Source organism: Channa argus, chromosome 16 (assembly GCF_033026475.1).
Source record: "Channa argus isolate prfri chromosome 16, Channa argus male v1.0, whole genome shotgun sequence".
Classification (NCBI taxonomy): Eukaryota; Metazoa; Chordata; class Actinopteri; order Anabantiformes; family Channidae; genus Channa; species Channa argus.
The window spans coordinates 10,731,604-10,746,165 of NC_090212.1; the positions used below are offsets into that span (position 1 = coordinate 10,731,604).

The 14,562-nt window shown below is 42.2% G+C and overlaps 1 protein-coding gene across 5 annotated transcripts in view; it reads right to left on the bottom strand.

Moving 5' to 3' along the window:
* Nucleotides 1-167: 167 nt before the first annotated feature.
* Nucleotides 168-14,562, bottom strand: part of rtn1a (reticulon 1a) — an 18,622-nt gene continuing 4,227 nt past the window's right edge. The window contains exons 2-9 of one of the 5 annotated variants that reach the window (XM_067478682.1): nucleotides 10,899-11,621; nucleotides 9,636-10,310; nucleotides 2,782-2,989; nucleotides 2,555-2,693; nucleotides 2,254-2,323; nucleotides 1,818-1,864; nucleotides 1,612-1,670; nucleotides 168-1,020 (exon numbers count right to left, since the gene is read on the bottom strand). In XM_067478682.1, the coding sequence (XP_067334783.1) occupies nucleotides 978-1,020; nucleotides 1,612-1,670; nucleotides 1,818-1,864; nucleotides 2,254-2,323; nucleotides 2,555-2,693; nucleotides 2,782-2,989; nucleotides 9,636-10,310; nucleotides 10,899-11,621 (1,964 nt within the window). In that variant the 3' untranslated portion in view covers nucleotides 168-977. Of the gene's footprint in view, nucleotides 1,021-1,611; nucleotides 1,671-1,817; nucleotides 1,865-2,253; nucleotides 2,324-2,554; nucleotides 2,694-2,781; nucleotides 2,990-4,725; nucleotides 4,874-7,459; nucleotides 7,907-9,635; nucleotides 10,311-10,898; nucleotides 11,622-14,562 lie in introns of those variants that run through there. The other 4 variants (XM_067478683.1, XM_067478685.1, XM_067478687.1 and 1 more) reach the window with 4 other exon arrangements.

A 14,562-nucleotide genomic window follows, 5' to 3' on the forward strand; every position in this document is an offset into this window, starting at 1 on the left:
TCCAAATCTTCCATCCAGGCTCTTCCTTGTATACTGTAAACGCTCCATAGCCCCTTGAAGTGTTAGCACCTCAAACTTAGATTTGGTGTCATTTACAAACTAAGCTTCACCAACTTGAATGCATCTTTATAAATGTAAACTTGACAGGAGAGTGGCTGAGGAGATGGTACTGTATACATCAAGGTACATTTATTTTTCTTATTCTTGTAATTAAATACATACTGTAAGTGCAAATAGAGTCCAGGGTCTAAAGAACTACAGAGTATAGTTGAACATATTACAAAGTTGGACAGTTATTCAAACAAGCTAGATATCACCAGATACTTTTTCTCTTTATAGTAGTTGTATAACTACCTAAAACATGAGCATGTGTAATGTTCCTTATGGTTATACAAAAGCAAAACCCTACAATTACCACATCAAAGACGTATATTGTTAAATTTTGTGCTTAAAAACACCAAAAGGAAATCATTTTTGATATTTATATATTGACATTTACTGAGAGAAGCCCCATCTGCTAACTTAGAAACATGAAGCAGTATTTCACATTGGCTGCAGAGCACGTCTGTGGGCATTTAGCTTTTTTGTGCCAAACCGTACAGTTTGTAGTAAGCACTGCAAAGCAAAAATGTAGCGTAATTTTTATAAATTTCACAAAAGATATCAAATATTATTTACCCAAGGCTCACCTTCATGCACTTAATCATAAGCAACAGAAAAAACTTGAATTAATTTTTTTTTTCTTTTTCAGTTGTGTACTTGTTTACCTAGAAACAAGATCATATAAGTGTGACTGTGTGTGTTAGTGTTTAGGCTGCTATAGACATGGTGAAGGCTTCTCTAGTGGATGCTTTTAGAGAACACCGAGATGACATAACACTACGCCCCACAGATGATGACCAGGCTCTTGAACAGTGAGGGAGTTGCCTGACTCTGAGCTGGACTGAACTGTCAGCTTCACGGTGAGACAGACAAGTTTACTCCTCCTTCCTCTTGGCTCCAGGGATCTTTGCCTGGATCCTGTACAAAGAAAATGTTTTGAGCAACATATTTACTGACCATTGATGTGTGCTTATTCTTCTTCATTTTTAGCAACTAAAACATCTGTTGGTTAGATCATGTAACCAAATAGTCTGAAAGCTGTAGACAAGCATTTTGGCAACCATTGACTTTTTTTAGACCGGTTCAGGCTGTGAAAAAAATTTGTTTAGATATTTTAAGTTAAGATAGAACCAATTAATGTACAGTAAACAAGGATTCTTTTTCTGTGCAACAGCCTTTTTATTTTCAAGTAAGACTTTTATGTCCAGACTTTCAGTGCCGTGAGAAAAATTTAACAAAAATAAGGTTTGCATGAATACTCTTTCAGCAATGCCCTGCTACAATCACAGTTACACACATTTACAATTAGTAGCAGCCCAGTACAACAAGTGGGGTTATTGCCTTGGACAAGGGAGTATTGGCTGATTAATGAGGGAAAGTGGTACAATATTAAGATGGAGAGGCACTGCCTGAATATGGTTAAAACTGCTTAGTAATAAGGGTATAGTGTAAGGCTTGGCTTATGTCTAAGTGATCTGTAAACAAAAGGACTTAAGGACAAATACTTACTTGCCCACCACAGAGTTGACCTGAGTCCGTATTAATCCCACATATTGATCAATCTGTGCCTGTAAAAAAAAAAAAAAAAAAAAAAAAAAAAAGAAAAAAAATTTAAAAAAATAAATACAAAATTTGGAAAAAATATGTGTAAATGCTGTACTGCTGCTCATTCAAAGCATTGGTTAACTTTAAAGGTCATGAGGTTAAATTCATACCTGATGTTTCTCATAGACCACGGGCATGGTGAACATGGAGACCACAGCTGCAGAGGCAGAGGAGACAGTAATGTTATAGTATAATGATCTACACTGGGACTATATTCAAACAGGAACACATTTGTGTTAGCATGGCATCCACCTGCTCTTATCTAAGGTAAACTGGAAAAGAATACAGTGTGCATGTTTGTCAGTGGGTTTAACATGCCAGTAAAAAATGTGGTTCTGGCATCGTAATAGGTCCTATTCATAACTGGCATACATGATGGAATAGAGCCCTGTTACATGTACTCAGATCCATCAAAACCTCTGACCTACATTAAAAAAGACTAAAGCTCTGTAATGTGTGTGTGTGTGAGGCAACAGCGATGTTTGGCCAATTTTTGCTGACAAAACAGGGCTAAAAGAGAGTTGGAGTGAGCTGGGGTGACCTCACCTAGGATGAGCAGTGTAAGGCCATTGAATAGAGCGCCCACATATGTCAGCAGCCACATAAGGACAGCAAACTGAAACACACAGGCAAGGTATATCCACATATTACCATATTATTTTGCTGTCCATGTTCTCATGACTTGTTATAGCATTAAACAAGAAATCCCACAAGTGGAGAGGAGAGAGGAGAAGAAGCTGAGTTGTGCATTGCACCTAAAGGCAGTGTGTTTTAATCGACTGCATTGTCATCCTTTGTCAACAGTGCTAAAAGATAAACAGCGATGGTATGAGAGTGTGAGGCAAACCTTCAAAGAGTCGACCAGATCTTGTACGAGGAACAGCCTGCGGAGCTCCTTCATACAGGTGTTAGTGTTCAGCAGGATTTTGTCGGCATATTTGCTAATCTGGTCCTGGGAGAGAGAGATTTCCATCTCCAGGTAGGCTCTGTTGACAAATACGTGCACAGAAAGGAGGGATTAACATGCTCACCCTAATGAAATATTTAATCTCATTCATCAACTTTGTACTTTACTTGAAAGGATGTCCCTCATCTGTCTTCTGCACAGCCTGCAGCACAGACTTGTAGATCCTGAAGCTGATGGTGGCAGAGAGGGCTGCCAGGGCTAAGTAGGCTCCAACACTGACCACGCTGAACTGGGTCAGTGAGAAGAGGAGCAGAAGCACGCTGCTGAAGACGGCCCCCGACTGCTTCACATTCCTCCAGTAGAGCAGGTCAATTGCTGGTGGGTGGATGGGGTGACACAGATGAGGTTTAGACCCAAAACCACAGAATGACCTCATCTGTCACTCTATCTCAACATATTGACCTGGGCATCCAAGGTGATATCCTTTTCAAAGTGGATTAGGCTTCTGTGCACTACACACAACACACCACATCTGGGTCAAATATGTGGAAGCTGTTCACAACCCAACATCCACAGAGAGCTCTGGCTGTCACGTGATCCTGCTTTAACCCAGCTTCCCAACCTAGCTTCTCATTATGTTAGATGGAGCTGTGGAGCTGTAAAGTTGTATAAAGGCACGTGCGTGATTCATCCATCTCGTTTCTTTACCCCAGTTTACTGTGCAACATATGCAGAAGATAATTGCTGACTCACTTGTCAAGTGCCTCAATCTGTATTGCCTTGCTCTAGGGCTTCATTTTTGCATCTGGAATGGGCTGCCCCTCAGTGGCACCTGCTGCTGCTCTCATACGTGTACAAACATTACAGTGAAGGTAAACCTGCATAACCAGTTGCTCACAGAACTGAATTAACGATTAACCCATAGCTCTGTGAAGTCAGAGCCAAAAATAGAAACCTATCAGCAGTTCACAGATAACATTTCAATGTGACCTTGCCACACTAGCAGCTCTGTGGTCATTGATGAAGGATGATGATGCTTCAATGCAGTACCTCATTAATAAAGCAATACACTGATTTGATCCCTCTCATTCATACCAGAACAAAGACTTGGAATATACAACAAAGTCGTGCCTGTAGGAAGTCTTATATCTTTCTGCAACACTTTCATTCTGTTGTGACTTTTAAAAAAATCTTCTTTGGGTGTTGGGGTCTGTAATTCAAAGCCACCAGCAAAAGATGAGAGAGAAGTGATAACTGAGGATTAGCCCAATGTAGCATTGCAGCTCCAGTAGCTGACATGGACCCCCTCTGGCAGTCATCTGTGTCCTCTGAAAACACAGGCCTGTTTCCATGAGAATTGTCAGCTGCTTGTTTCACCTCTACTGAACCAGCCGTCTGCCCAAAACCACTGTTGCTCTACCAGCATCTGGAAATATTTCATGTCACAAAGGAAGAGCAGCACAACTGGTACACTAATCCAAAGTTTTGTGCCTGCGAAAAAGTGGAAATCATTGCTGAGTACTCTTACTCTTTGTTTCTGAGCTGTCCGCCTGCTTGCTTGCTCTAATTTTGGCAGTGGAGCTGTGAGCAGCATAGTGATGACGGCCATCTTTACTCTCCACTAAAAGGCATCTGTGGATCCCAGAAAAGCAGGCTAAACCTGAATGGTGAAATAGTAGTCATTGTGACTAAGTAGATTTCTGCTACCCATACATTAACAGTTCCTATGCGGTAAAATAATGTATGTCCTCTTGTCTGTAACCAACAAGGACTTGCATGACTCTCTCAACATCAAATCAAAGACACTAGTCATTAAGAAATGGTAGAAACAGGGTCCTTGGGCCCTAACTGTTGTACCACTCCCCACAGAAGCCATTGTGTCCATGTGGCTACTAATTAAATGGAGATGCTCACATACTGACAAGCACAGGTAGCACATACAGCAGCTGTAACAACACAGACAAATAAACAACAGATGGCTTTGCTAGAGAGAGTAACAGAGAGAGAGCGAGACAGAGACAGGTGTCGACCAGCGACAGCTCATTGTGATGTGCCGCACAAACTGCACACGGACTCAGAAGCGTGATCGTGCAGTAGAAGCATGTACTGACCTGCGGCTCCCATGGCTGAACAGGGAAAGAGGCAGCTGCTTTATCCACAGACAAAAGGAAAGCACTAAAGGGGTAGGCCCCCCCACACAGGAGGGAGGAGCAAAAGCCACACCAGCAAATCAGCATTTGCCTGAGCAAAGGGGACTGACGAATGGGGGGGGCATGTCTGTGGGGCGCGGTTGCCAAAGAACCACACTGCAATTCACCACACAACACACACACACACATCAGCACAAACTCTCTCTCTCTGAACTCTTTTAATGTTCAGCTTTTAGGTGCAGCCCTGCAAATGTCACTGTCAAGCAGCGATTAAATTAAGAGTCAGACCTTTTTATGTGTGACGACATAATGTGTCATGACTTCAGTAGCTAAAGATGAGACAACAGCGTGACACAGCAACAAATAAATTGTACAGACTGTGGCCATAGTCCACTGCTCCATTAAAATGCTTTGGTACCAAGGATCAGCCGAGCACCTGCATGATGCAGTTACCATAGTTACCGTGCTCCATTTTCTCCCCACGACTTTCCGAGAGATGGAGGGAGGGAAAGAGGTAGGGAGGGGCCGAATAAGAGCAGGAGGGGGTGAAGAATGTTCCTTGGGGAACAGAAAGAGATTCATTTGCTCTGAATCTGGGGAATCAGCAGCACATCATGTGTCTCTACAACCTGACACATGAAGACTGCCACTCCCTTTATTTCGCAGCACAAAAGGACAATGGCAGGTTTTCAAGACACCTGCTAGTCTGTGTCAGCAAATGAATAAAGATAAATAAAAAGGGCTTAAAGAAGAATATTATAGGGTCAACTCAGAATGTGGCAAATATTAGTCTAATTAAATTTAATTAGATGACAGTTCATGTTCAGTTGTCTACATTCTATTAAAATTATACCTTCAAATTCATATAAACATTCGCCAAATACCGAAAACCCAGTAAGTTGGTGGCAGTGGTAAAAACTCCACATGAAGGATGATAGTTTTATGTTAGGCCTTTGAGCCCTCAGAACTTTAATCCAGTTGATTGTACTGAACACAGGATGTTATATTAGAGTACAGAATCGAACACACTTGCTGACTGTTTCCTCTGATATTCAATATACAGCAAAATCCAGAGCAAATGATTAACACCAGTGACAGTTATATGATTCTTCATCCCCCTTATGTGTAGTGAAACTAGTTTAACCTGACCTCATTAAATCACTGAAGACATCATAGTGGCCTCAAACAAGTCATCAGCTACAGTTAGCAGACCAGCAAAAGGACTTCTGTTGCAAACAGTCTTTTGCAGCAGAGATTCAAGGATTTCAGTCTCAGAGTGAAGTATAGAGAATTTCAGAATGACCATATCAGACTGAACAGTTCTAAAGTCATATCAATTGCCCTATGCATGCAAGCAATAAGTAAATCATACTACGTTACAATCTGATGTATCTCAATACCCAATAAAACATATCTAGGTTTTGACCTACAGTATGTTCCTATAATTGGTCAAATAAAAAATAGAACATAGTAAGATGGTTCTGTAGCTTCCATACAGTGTTAAGCATAAGGCTTTTCTTTCCTCTCTCTGTGTGGTTTTGTGACACCTATTTAAATACTGTATATAACCATTCTTGAATGAGAAGTAGAGAGTACATGTGGTATATTTAACATGAAGGATCCATGACTCAGTTTAGGTTGTCTGCAGCATTGTTGATAAATTCTGATGTGAAATAGTGACAGTGAGTCAGCATGGGAATGACTAAACAAAAAGAGTTTCAAGGTGATGTACAATCATTTAAGAGCGGGAAATAAATGTTGCTACTTGATTGCTGTGCTGACTGTATCAGCTTAATTTGATGCGTTCCTATTGTTGAGGACAGATTTCATTAGGCTATGATGTTACACAGTCTTGGGCGTATTTAGGGCAAATTAAATGGATAAGGACTCAGTAGAAAACAGGTAAAAACTCGGGGTTGGTAACTAGATGATTTACAAAGCTATATATCCACAATTAGTGACTGTTATGGTCTCTAGTGGGATAGAATAAGCAGGCTATCTTGTTGCATTTCTACTGCTTAAACAAATTTAAAATGATACGCAGATAATATATTGAAACCAGTGCGTAGGATGGGCACCATTTTCTCTCTCAGTCCTTGCTATAAGCCTTCCATGCTGTGGAAACAGACGGAGGATGCTCTTCTCTGGCCCAGTCTCTGCATGGTGCCATAGCAGCCGTGGAGATAGGGCTGATGTAATCACGATGGGTGTGCCCTGGTTACCATGGAGACAGTCTGTCAGTACTGTCGGCATGTTCCGACTGTCTTGTTACACAAAAACAGAGCCTACGCCATAGAAAAGCAGTTCCTTTGCATGGTTACAACGTGGGGAGGGTTCTAACAATGACATCAAGTGTATACACTTGATTTTCCAAAACATCGGCCAGTATCTCTCACACCCTCTCTCCTGTGCTTTCCTTTTCTTCGTTTTTTTTTTAAATGCTAACACGTGCAGCAGTAGGGATTTATCATCAGGGCGTGTCCATGAGATAGGTGGTATAGGTAAACACTGCTGTTTGATTAGCCAGCACCGACAATTACATTTATTTGACAAATGTGCACATGCAAAGCCCACACATACAAATCAAAACTATAAACCTATGATGTTATGAAAATGTAACCTGCATGCAGGGGGCATTTCTCACAGCCACAAACACCGACAAATGATGAGTAAATCACAGTAAACACATCAGTACCCTGGCCCTTCCAGCTGCTCCAGGAGCTTTCCTTCTTGGTCACATCTGCAGTGGCCTGCATGCTGGTGATCAGCTATGTCCCTGTTCTCTCTCTCTTTCTCTTTGGGGTCTCCGTTTTCTTCTTTGTGTCCTTCTTCAATAGCACCGACTCACTCACGCATCCCAGAAAGCCATGAATGGTTGAAAAGGATGCGGGAAAGAGGCTGAGATGACAGAGAAGGAGGGAGGGAAGGAGGAAAGGTTTCCAAAGTGCTGCCGGCTCGCAGAGCACACAGACTGATGCTGTGGAGCAGCACTGGATAGAACAGAAGGAGCAGGGAAAGTGCGTATGTGGTTGTCTGTGTGCGTGTGTGCTGGGGGAGGGGGGGTTCAAATCGTAAACAGCACACTACAGTTGCTGCAGCAGCAAACCATCCATGCAATGATTAAGAGCCAAGGGGGCAAGAGGGTGGGTGGTAACAGTCAGAGGCAAAGCTTTTTTTTCTTGAAAGTGAAGCTTTCACAATGAAAGCTGTAACAGAGCCTCAGAACAAACTGGTACAAGCAGTGGGAGGGTGATCCCACACATGGTTTGATGAGAAAACAAAAAAAAGTAAATGCACTGTGTATTTTGTGACTGCTTTGGCTTATATGACATATGACTACCTAATTATATGCTAACCACATTTTTTAGCAGTATTTTCAGTCTGTCATATTGCACCCCAGACAGAATGCATCCGCATTTTTTTCTGAAGGTTAAAAATGGCTGGACTCAGGACAATGTTGCTAAGGAGTCATATGGCAAACGTCCAGTTACATTGTTGTTTATTTGCACAGAACAATACTTGTGCTATAGTGTGAGACCCAAAGAGCTGCTTCCTTTTTGAGTCACTGATATTTGAAGAGGCAAAGCACTTAAATAATTCATAACAAGGGACACTGTGCATCACAGCACTGTGTGCCTTCAGGATTTGTTTGTGCTTTATGATTTTCAAGGAGGCCAAGCACTTACAAAAACCAGCTTAAATGCAAAAGTAACATTGTAACTAGTATTAGCACCAGGAAGGAAATAATTCTTTCATATTTTTGGGTTAAGGGTACAACAGCTGTTACCCCCCAGCGGACTGCCACACCTTACACCATTTGCTCACTGCAGCCTTTACAGGCCTCAATGCTAGTACCAACCAAGAAGACAAAAAATTCTCTAAACCAGACTGAACATGCTCCCCCATCACTGTTGCTATAGCTACTGGTGTGCAAGTGCACTGAAAACAATGACAAAGGTGCATTGTGCCATCTAGTGGTGGAATAAAAAAATGTGTTATCAGATTTTTAGCATTTCCAGAACCTTCTTACTCCCTGAGTAAACAAAAGACCTTTTTTAAAAAAAATTCTATTCATTTGTATCCACTTGTACTCATACATTTCAAACTGGAAATTTTCAGAAACGTGCACCTGTTTCTAAAGGCCACAGAGGAGCAGATGTAAACAGATGAGGAGCATTTATTTAAACCTCTTTTTTTCTCTTTAAGTAAGTGCAATAAAAATTTCCCCTAAATTGGAGCGCACCCTAGTTTTGAGATAATAGGATTATGTAAACTCACTGCTTACACACAAAGACAACAGCCAATACATGCCAAAATGCCCAAGCGAACATAGAATGTGCAGCTTAGACAGCATTAACTCCTGCTGACTGCAACTGGCATTTCTGTCTTATCTAATAGCTGGATGTGACACAGTGATGTAAGAAGCCAGTTGCCGTCAAGATGTTGACAGAATTTACAGTTTTATGATTAGTGCTGTTTCCACTGAAAGCGGTGATATTTACAGCTAGGGCTGTGTAGCTGTTGATTTTCAATTGTCATGCATCACCATAAATGGGAATCAGTCCATCCTTGCTCCATTTTCTTCTTAAATATACCACTAGGGGGAAGGCAGACCTCAGGAAAGCCCAACACAAACACTTTTCACACAACTCTGGCACTCCGGACAGATGCTCCACCTGCTTCTCTAGCTGACTGCACTACATCTGGACATTCAATACTCTTGATAGTGGTTTATAAGTAAAGGTTAAATCACTGCCACAACATTTTGAAGACATTTTTTGTGAAATTCTAAGACTTTAACTGTCGCAAAGAAGTAGTAACACTTGATTTAAGCTGTGAGTACAAAGAAAGGTCGGACTTAGAGGACTAACCTTTTTCTTTGTTAAAGCCCTCCACAAACACTGAAACAGAAGGTTTTCCTAGGTCTTCCTTGGCCTCATTGCTGTGCTTGTGCATGTTGTCCTGACGGGGCTTCTCCAGTCTCACCTCTGGGGGAACGGCAGCAGTGGGGGGCTTGGGCTTGCTCGGGCGATCTTCCTCTGTTTTCACTGGGGCCTGGACCTTTTCTGGGATCAGGGGCTCAGCTGGCACTGCCTCAGCCATACTGTGGGAAGGGACAGCACTGGGAACCAGGGGAGAGGGAGGGCTGATTCTCTGTTTGGGGCCACTGAGGCCCTGCTCCCTTTTTGGGCTCTCTTCAGATGCAGACTCAATGAAGAGATCACTGTCAAGCTCTGCCTCTCTTTCCTCCCTCAGAATGCTGTAGGCTGTGGGTGGAGCGTGGTTGCCGGCCAGGCCGAACCCACCCTTGGCGACTGGGGGATTTTCAAAGGGGTTGTTAGGCTGGCTGAAAGCAGCTTTGCTTTTAGGCGACTGGGCGAATGGGTTGCTGCTAGGATTGGGAGGCTCCTCAGACACCAGCTCAATCTCTGAGTCTCCAGACTCTGCACTGCTGCCATCATGCTCCCTGATGCCAGCCTGTGTGGCTGGACTGCTTTTGGAAGCTGCAGGTTTCACTGTGTCTGCCTTGAACACAAACTCTTTTTCTGCTCGCAAAGAAATGCAGAGAAAAGTTAGTGTTAGAATCTTCATTCCCAGTACAAATGCAGGCGTACATTTTAAAGCTAATCCACTGGCATGCAGCAGATTACCAAACACTAGCTTCAGTTTACCTAAACAACCAAACACATCCTTTGGCAATTCAGCTTTATCTGTGTCTTCATCTTACAGCTTTACTTGATCCTGTATATCTAGCAGATCACAGTTGCTAATGTTAGCAATAACTTTAGCTACTGTTGTAAAACTGCAATTACTAAGTCAATTTGCTAACTTTATGACTCCTTTTCATTTACTTTGTTGCTACGTAGTCAAGTATTTAAGTAGGCTTGACGTTCATGCCATTTATTATGAATCTTTATTTTGCCTTCTGTCAATCTAAACTGTGTAATGTTATTTGATTTGTCAAATCTTTTATTCAGTTCATCAGACAAAACAAACATTTCGTTACAGTTTCTTAATTCTTAATTTCTTAATTAATATCACAATGTAGTACTGTGTACTCCAATGGCGAATGCCATCTGTATTAGGTTTTCCTATATCTGACCATGTGACAAGTGTTTGTGTGCTGTGCCTACGAGTTGGTGAAGCATTGGGAGTGGAAGCAGGGCTGTCGTCCTCTGGTTCTGAAAGCGTCACAGTGGGAACTCCCTGTAGGCCCACGCTGAGGACGTTTTCACGCTCAGACACTGCAGATTTATGTTGCTGTGGCTCGGCCTTGGCAGTTGTAGAGTGGGACTCAGTCAAGGTGATCTTCACTGGGCTGGCTGTCTGCGGGGTCCCACCCAGGTTTCGGTAGGAGCGGTAGTCAGACAGCTCTTCATCAGAAGGCTCCTCCACATAGGGGAAAGAATGGGAGCCCAGTGCTGGACCTAGGTTCTCTTCTTCTTCTTCCTCCTCCTCCTCATCATCTCTTCCAGGGTTCTTGTCCATGTAGCTGCCAAGCAAGTCACAACCAGCTGAGCCTGTGTCCACCACACTGTGCGAAGCCCCCTGGAAGTGGTCATGATGCTCATCCCCATGACTTATATCCATGTAATTATAGGATTCTGTCTTATCTGATCCCAGCAGAGATTTTGACATGTCATCAGCCAGGTTGGAAGTCATCTTGGTTTTGGAGCTGAAGCTGTATGTGTCACTAGAGAACTGGTCTAGGGCGGAGGAGCCAGAGGAGGGCTTCAGGTCACCAGACAGGTAGGAGGCTTCCCGACCTGATGTGAAGCTTTGATTGGAGAGCAGGGAGGTGTACACATCTCCATCATCATTCATAGGCCTACTGAACTGACCAGACATGGCGTCATCTAAACAGACACACAGAAAGACTTGGGACTTAGCATAGACACACAGAAAACGAAGAATGACAGCAGTCTCTATACTCTACTATGATCAGATTCAATCAGTCTGAGTTGTTTGATTAATGAAAGCATCCAGTTAAACAAGGCTAAGCTTGATTTGCCTTTGCTGGCTGGGAGAGGGACGGTGGCACTGTGAAAGAAGCACAGTGAGACTCAGTGTTTGGCTGTGCAGATCGGTGAGGCAGCAGTAACAGAGGGTACTTGTACCCAATGCAGAACAAAGGGGGATTGTTCAGACCCCCCAAAAAACACAGGGAAACAAACAGTGTGTTTTTAATCATACAGGAAAATAGGTGTCTGTAGTCACATGTCTGCTCTGCAGGTACAGATCCTGCAACTCCCTTGAACACTTGCCATGAAATGCCATGAAAATAAACACACACACACCATATTAATAATATAGAGTATGTGCATGCAGCATCTAGTCTCTCTAAATTTTAAATGCTCTCAGCTAGGCTAGGTAGACAGAACCGTTCAATGATAAATGCAAAAAATAAATATTTTAAACAGAGATTCTAACTCTGCTGATCACACACATACACACACAGACACACACCAACTAAAAAAATATGATATCAGTCATACCACTACAGTGTCATTCGTGTTTTAAACTACATTTAAGATTTAAATTGGACAGACGGCGTTGGTATTTAGTTGTATCAACATCTCACTGAATCATTTATTAAACTAAGGACGCTCCTATTACATACTGTGGAACTGACAGAAATGTTACTTCAAATTACATAGTCAGAAGTTAAGGTCATGTGAAGTTTTCAGATTTTTTGAAACTGGGTCAAACTTCCTCAAGGCACTTCATCAACAAACAAATACTATTTTGTGTTCATACACAAATTCAGATGCAGGAACATTGTGGTAATGCACCAACAGATGCTAGATGACATCTAATGTTAATATTTTTGTTGCGCTGTGTATTTGAGTTTCTCTCCCTGCACTCTACCCTGCTTCTCCCAGGGCAGTGGTGCTGCTATTAATAGGCTGGGTCCAGCTGCTGGGCTGGATAAGGGGAAGATTTAAAATAGCAGCCTTAGGGTTAGCTATGGAGGATGCAGACTGACTGACAGAAGACCCAACAGGTCAGGACGTCCCGTCCATCCCTTCACTTCCTCTAAAAAGCAACAACACCCTTCTCTGCTTTCCTTCCTACTGCTGCTCTCTCAGTCATTAACAATACATCATTGAATAACATAAACACTATACACAGCATTGTTGGGACACAGGGGAGGGTTGACATGAGACAGAGAAGGAGCAAAGCGGGCCAGGACGATCCTGAGTTTCAGGTTATCGAGTATTTGATCTGAACTGCTGTGGACCTAAATAGATAGACACAGCTGTTAATCCAAGTTCAACTGAGTGACACGAATGCCCTAGAGGTGCCGCTAAAGTATACAGATGTATAATCCTTAGTGTACTACCATTGCATAGGTACTAACGGCCGTCACCCTGGCAACACTACCATAATCTCTCACACTGATTCACTGTATAGATACCTACTGTTCCGATGTGGGCAGCACTCAGAGCACTACAAAGTGTGAAGAGAGGTGATCTCTGGATCAGTGAATTTCCAGTAATCCTTTGACTGTGGGCAACACCACCCCCCCTCCTTTATCCACCCAGCCTATGTAACAACATAGTTAAAATCACCAGGAGTTACATAAGGCATCTGTAACAATTAAGAGGCTGGAAGTTTGTCCGTAACACAAGGACAGTCGCTCTCACAAGCTACTTGACAAAGATTCAGGGCATTTTGAATGTACTGATAGGGCTTAGCACCCAGACGCTGGGGGAAAAAGACCCACAAGGTTGAAACAAATGCTTTGCTGCACTCAGATGGGATTGGATGTGACAACAGAGGAATTCTCTGCTTATGCTGTAGCCACACAGCATAACAATGCTACTGAAAAGATGGTGTGGTTAAATAAATAAGTGCTGGTGAATGTGCTGTGAAGGGACAGTCCTTTTGTTGTCCTCTGTTAAGCCACTGCAGCCCAGAAACTAATGCAGGCTGACAACCTGCTATGCCAAGGCATGGACTCGTAATTACCAGGCCACAGACAAAAACATGAGCACACACAATATAAAAAGAATATATTACCACTTTGAAATTAAGGGTTTACTCAGCACTCGGCCGCATGTGGGACGCGTGAGCATGAGCTGCATTTACCGTTTAAAGGAAACATACTTCTCTACTGCTGTTATTCCATGTGGAATAAAAAGAATAAAACACTCTCAATAACACAGAGGGGACTTAAATCAAGTAAGCTGGTGCAAAGATACAGGTTTTAGAATGTATTTGTTAAAAAAATCACGTCTCATTACCTTCAGTGAGGAGCCCTGTGTAGAGACAGACAAGAAGCTACTGCTTCAACAACCTATTTACAGCAACAATCTTCACTGACTTTGAAATGTGTAGTCAAGAATATATCAATCATGCCAATTTCTACCTTTAGACATCAGAATGTACAGCATTGTAATGATACCATTAGTACATCTGCAACCCTCTCAACGTTGGTGTTACCTTTCAGGAGTCCTCTTTCACACCATGACCTTGTGGAAAACAATCTATCAAGACACTTGCTGTGCTCTTCTTCCAAAGCCATCTGTGCCTTTGACGATAATTATTATTCCATAACTTTATTATTTATAGGTTGTCTTTTTTGATGAGAAAAAGGCAATATCTGGTGTAGGAAGATAAAAATCTAATCTTGTAAACTTGGATGTATTGACTGAGTTGACTGTTATAGATGGCTATTATGAAACATTTCATCAATGCAGCTCCTTAGAGAAAGAAAAAATAATCCTAATTATAATTATTTTACTGTATATTCAGTCACATTTTTAAATATATTAGCTGAAAGTATGTATAAGT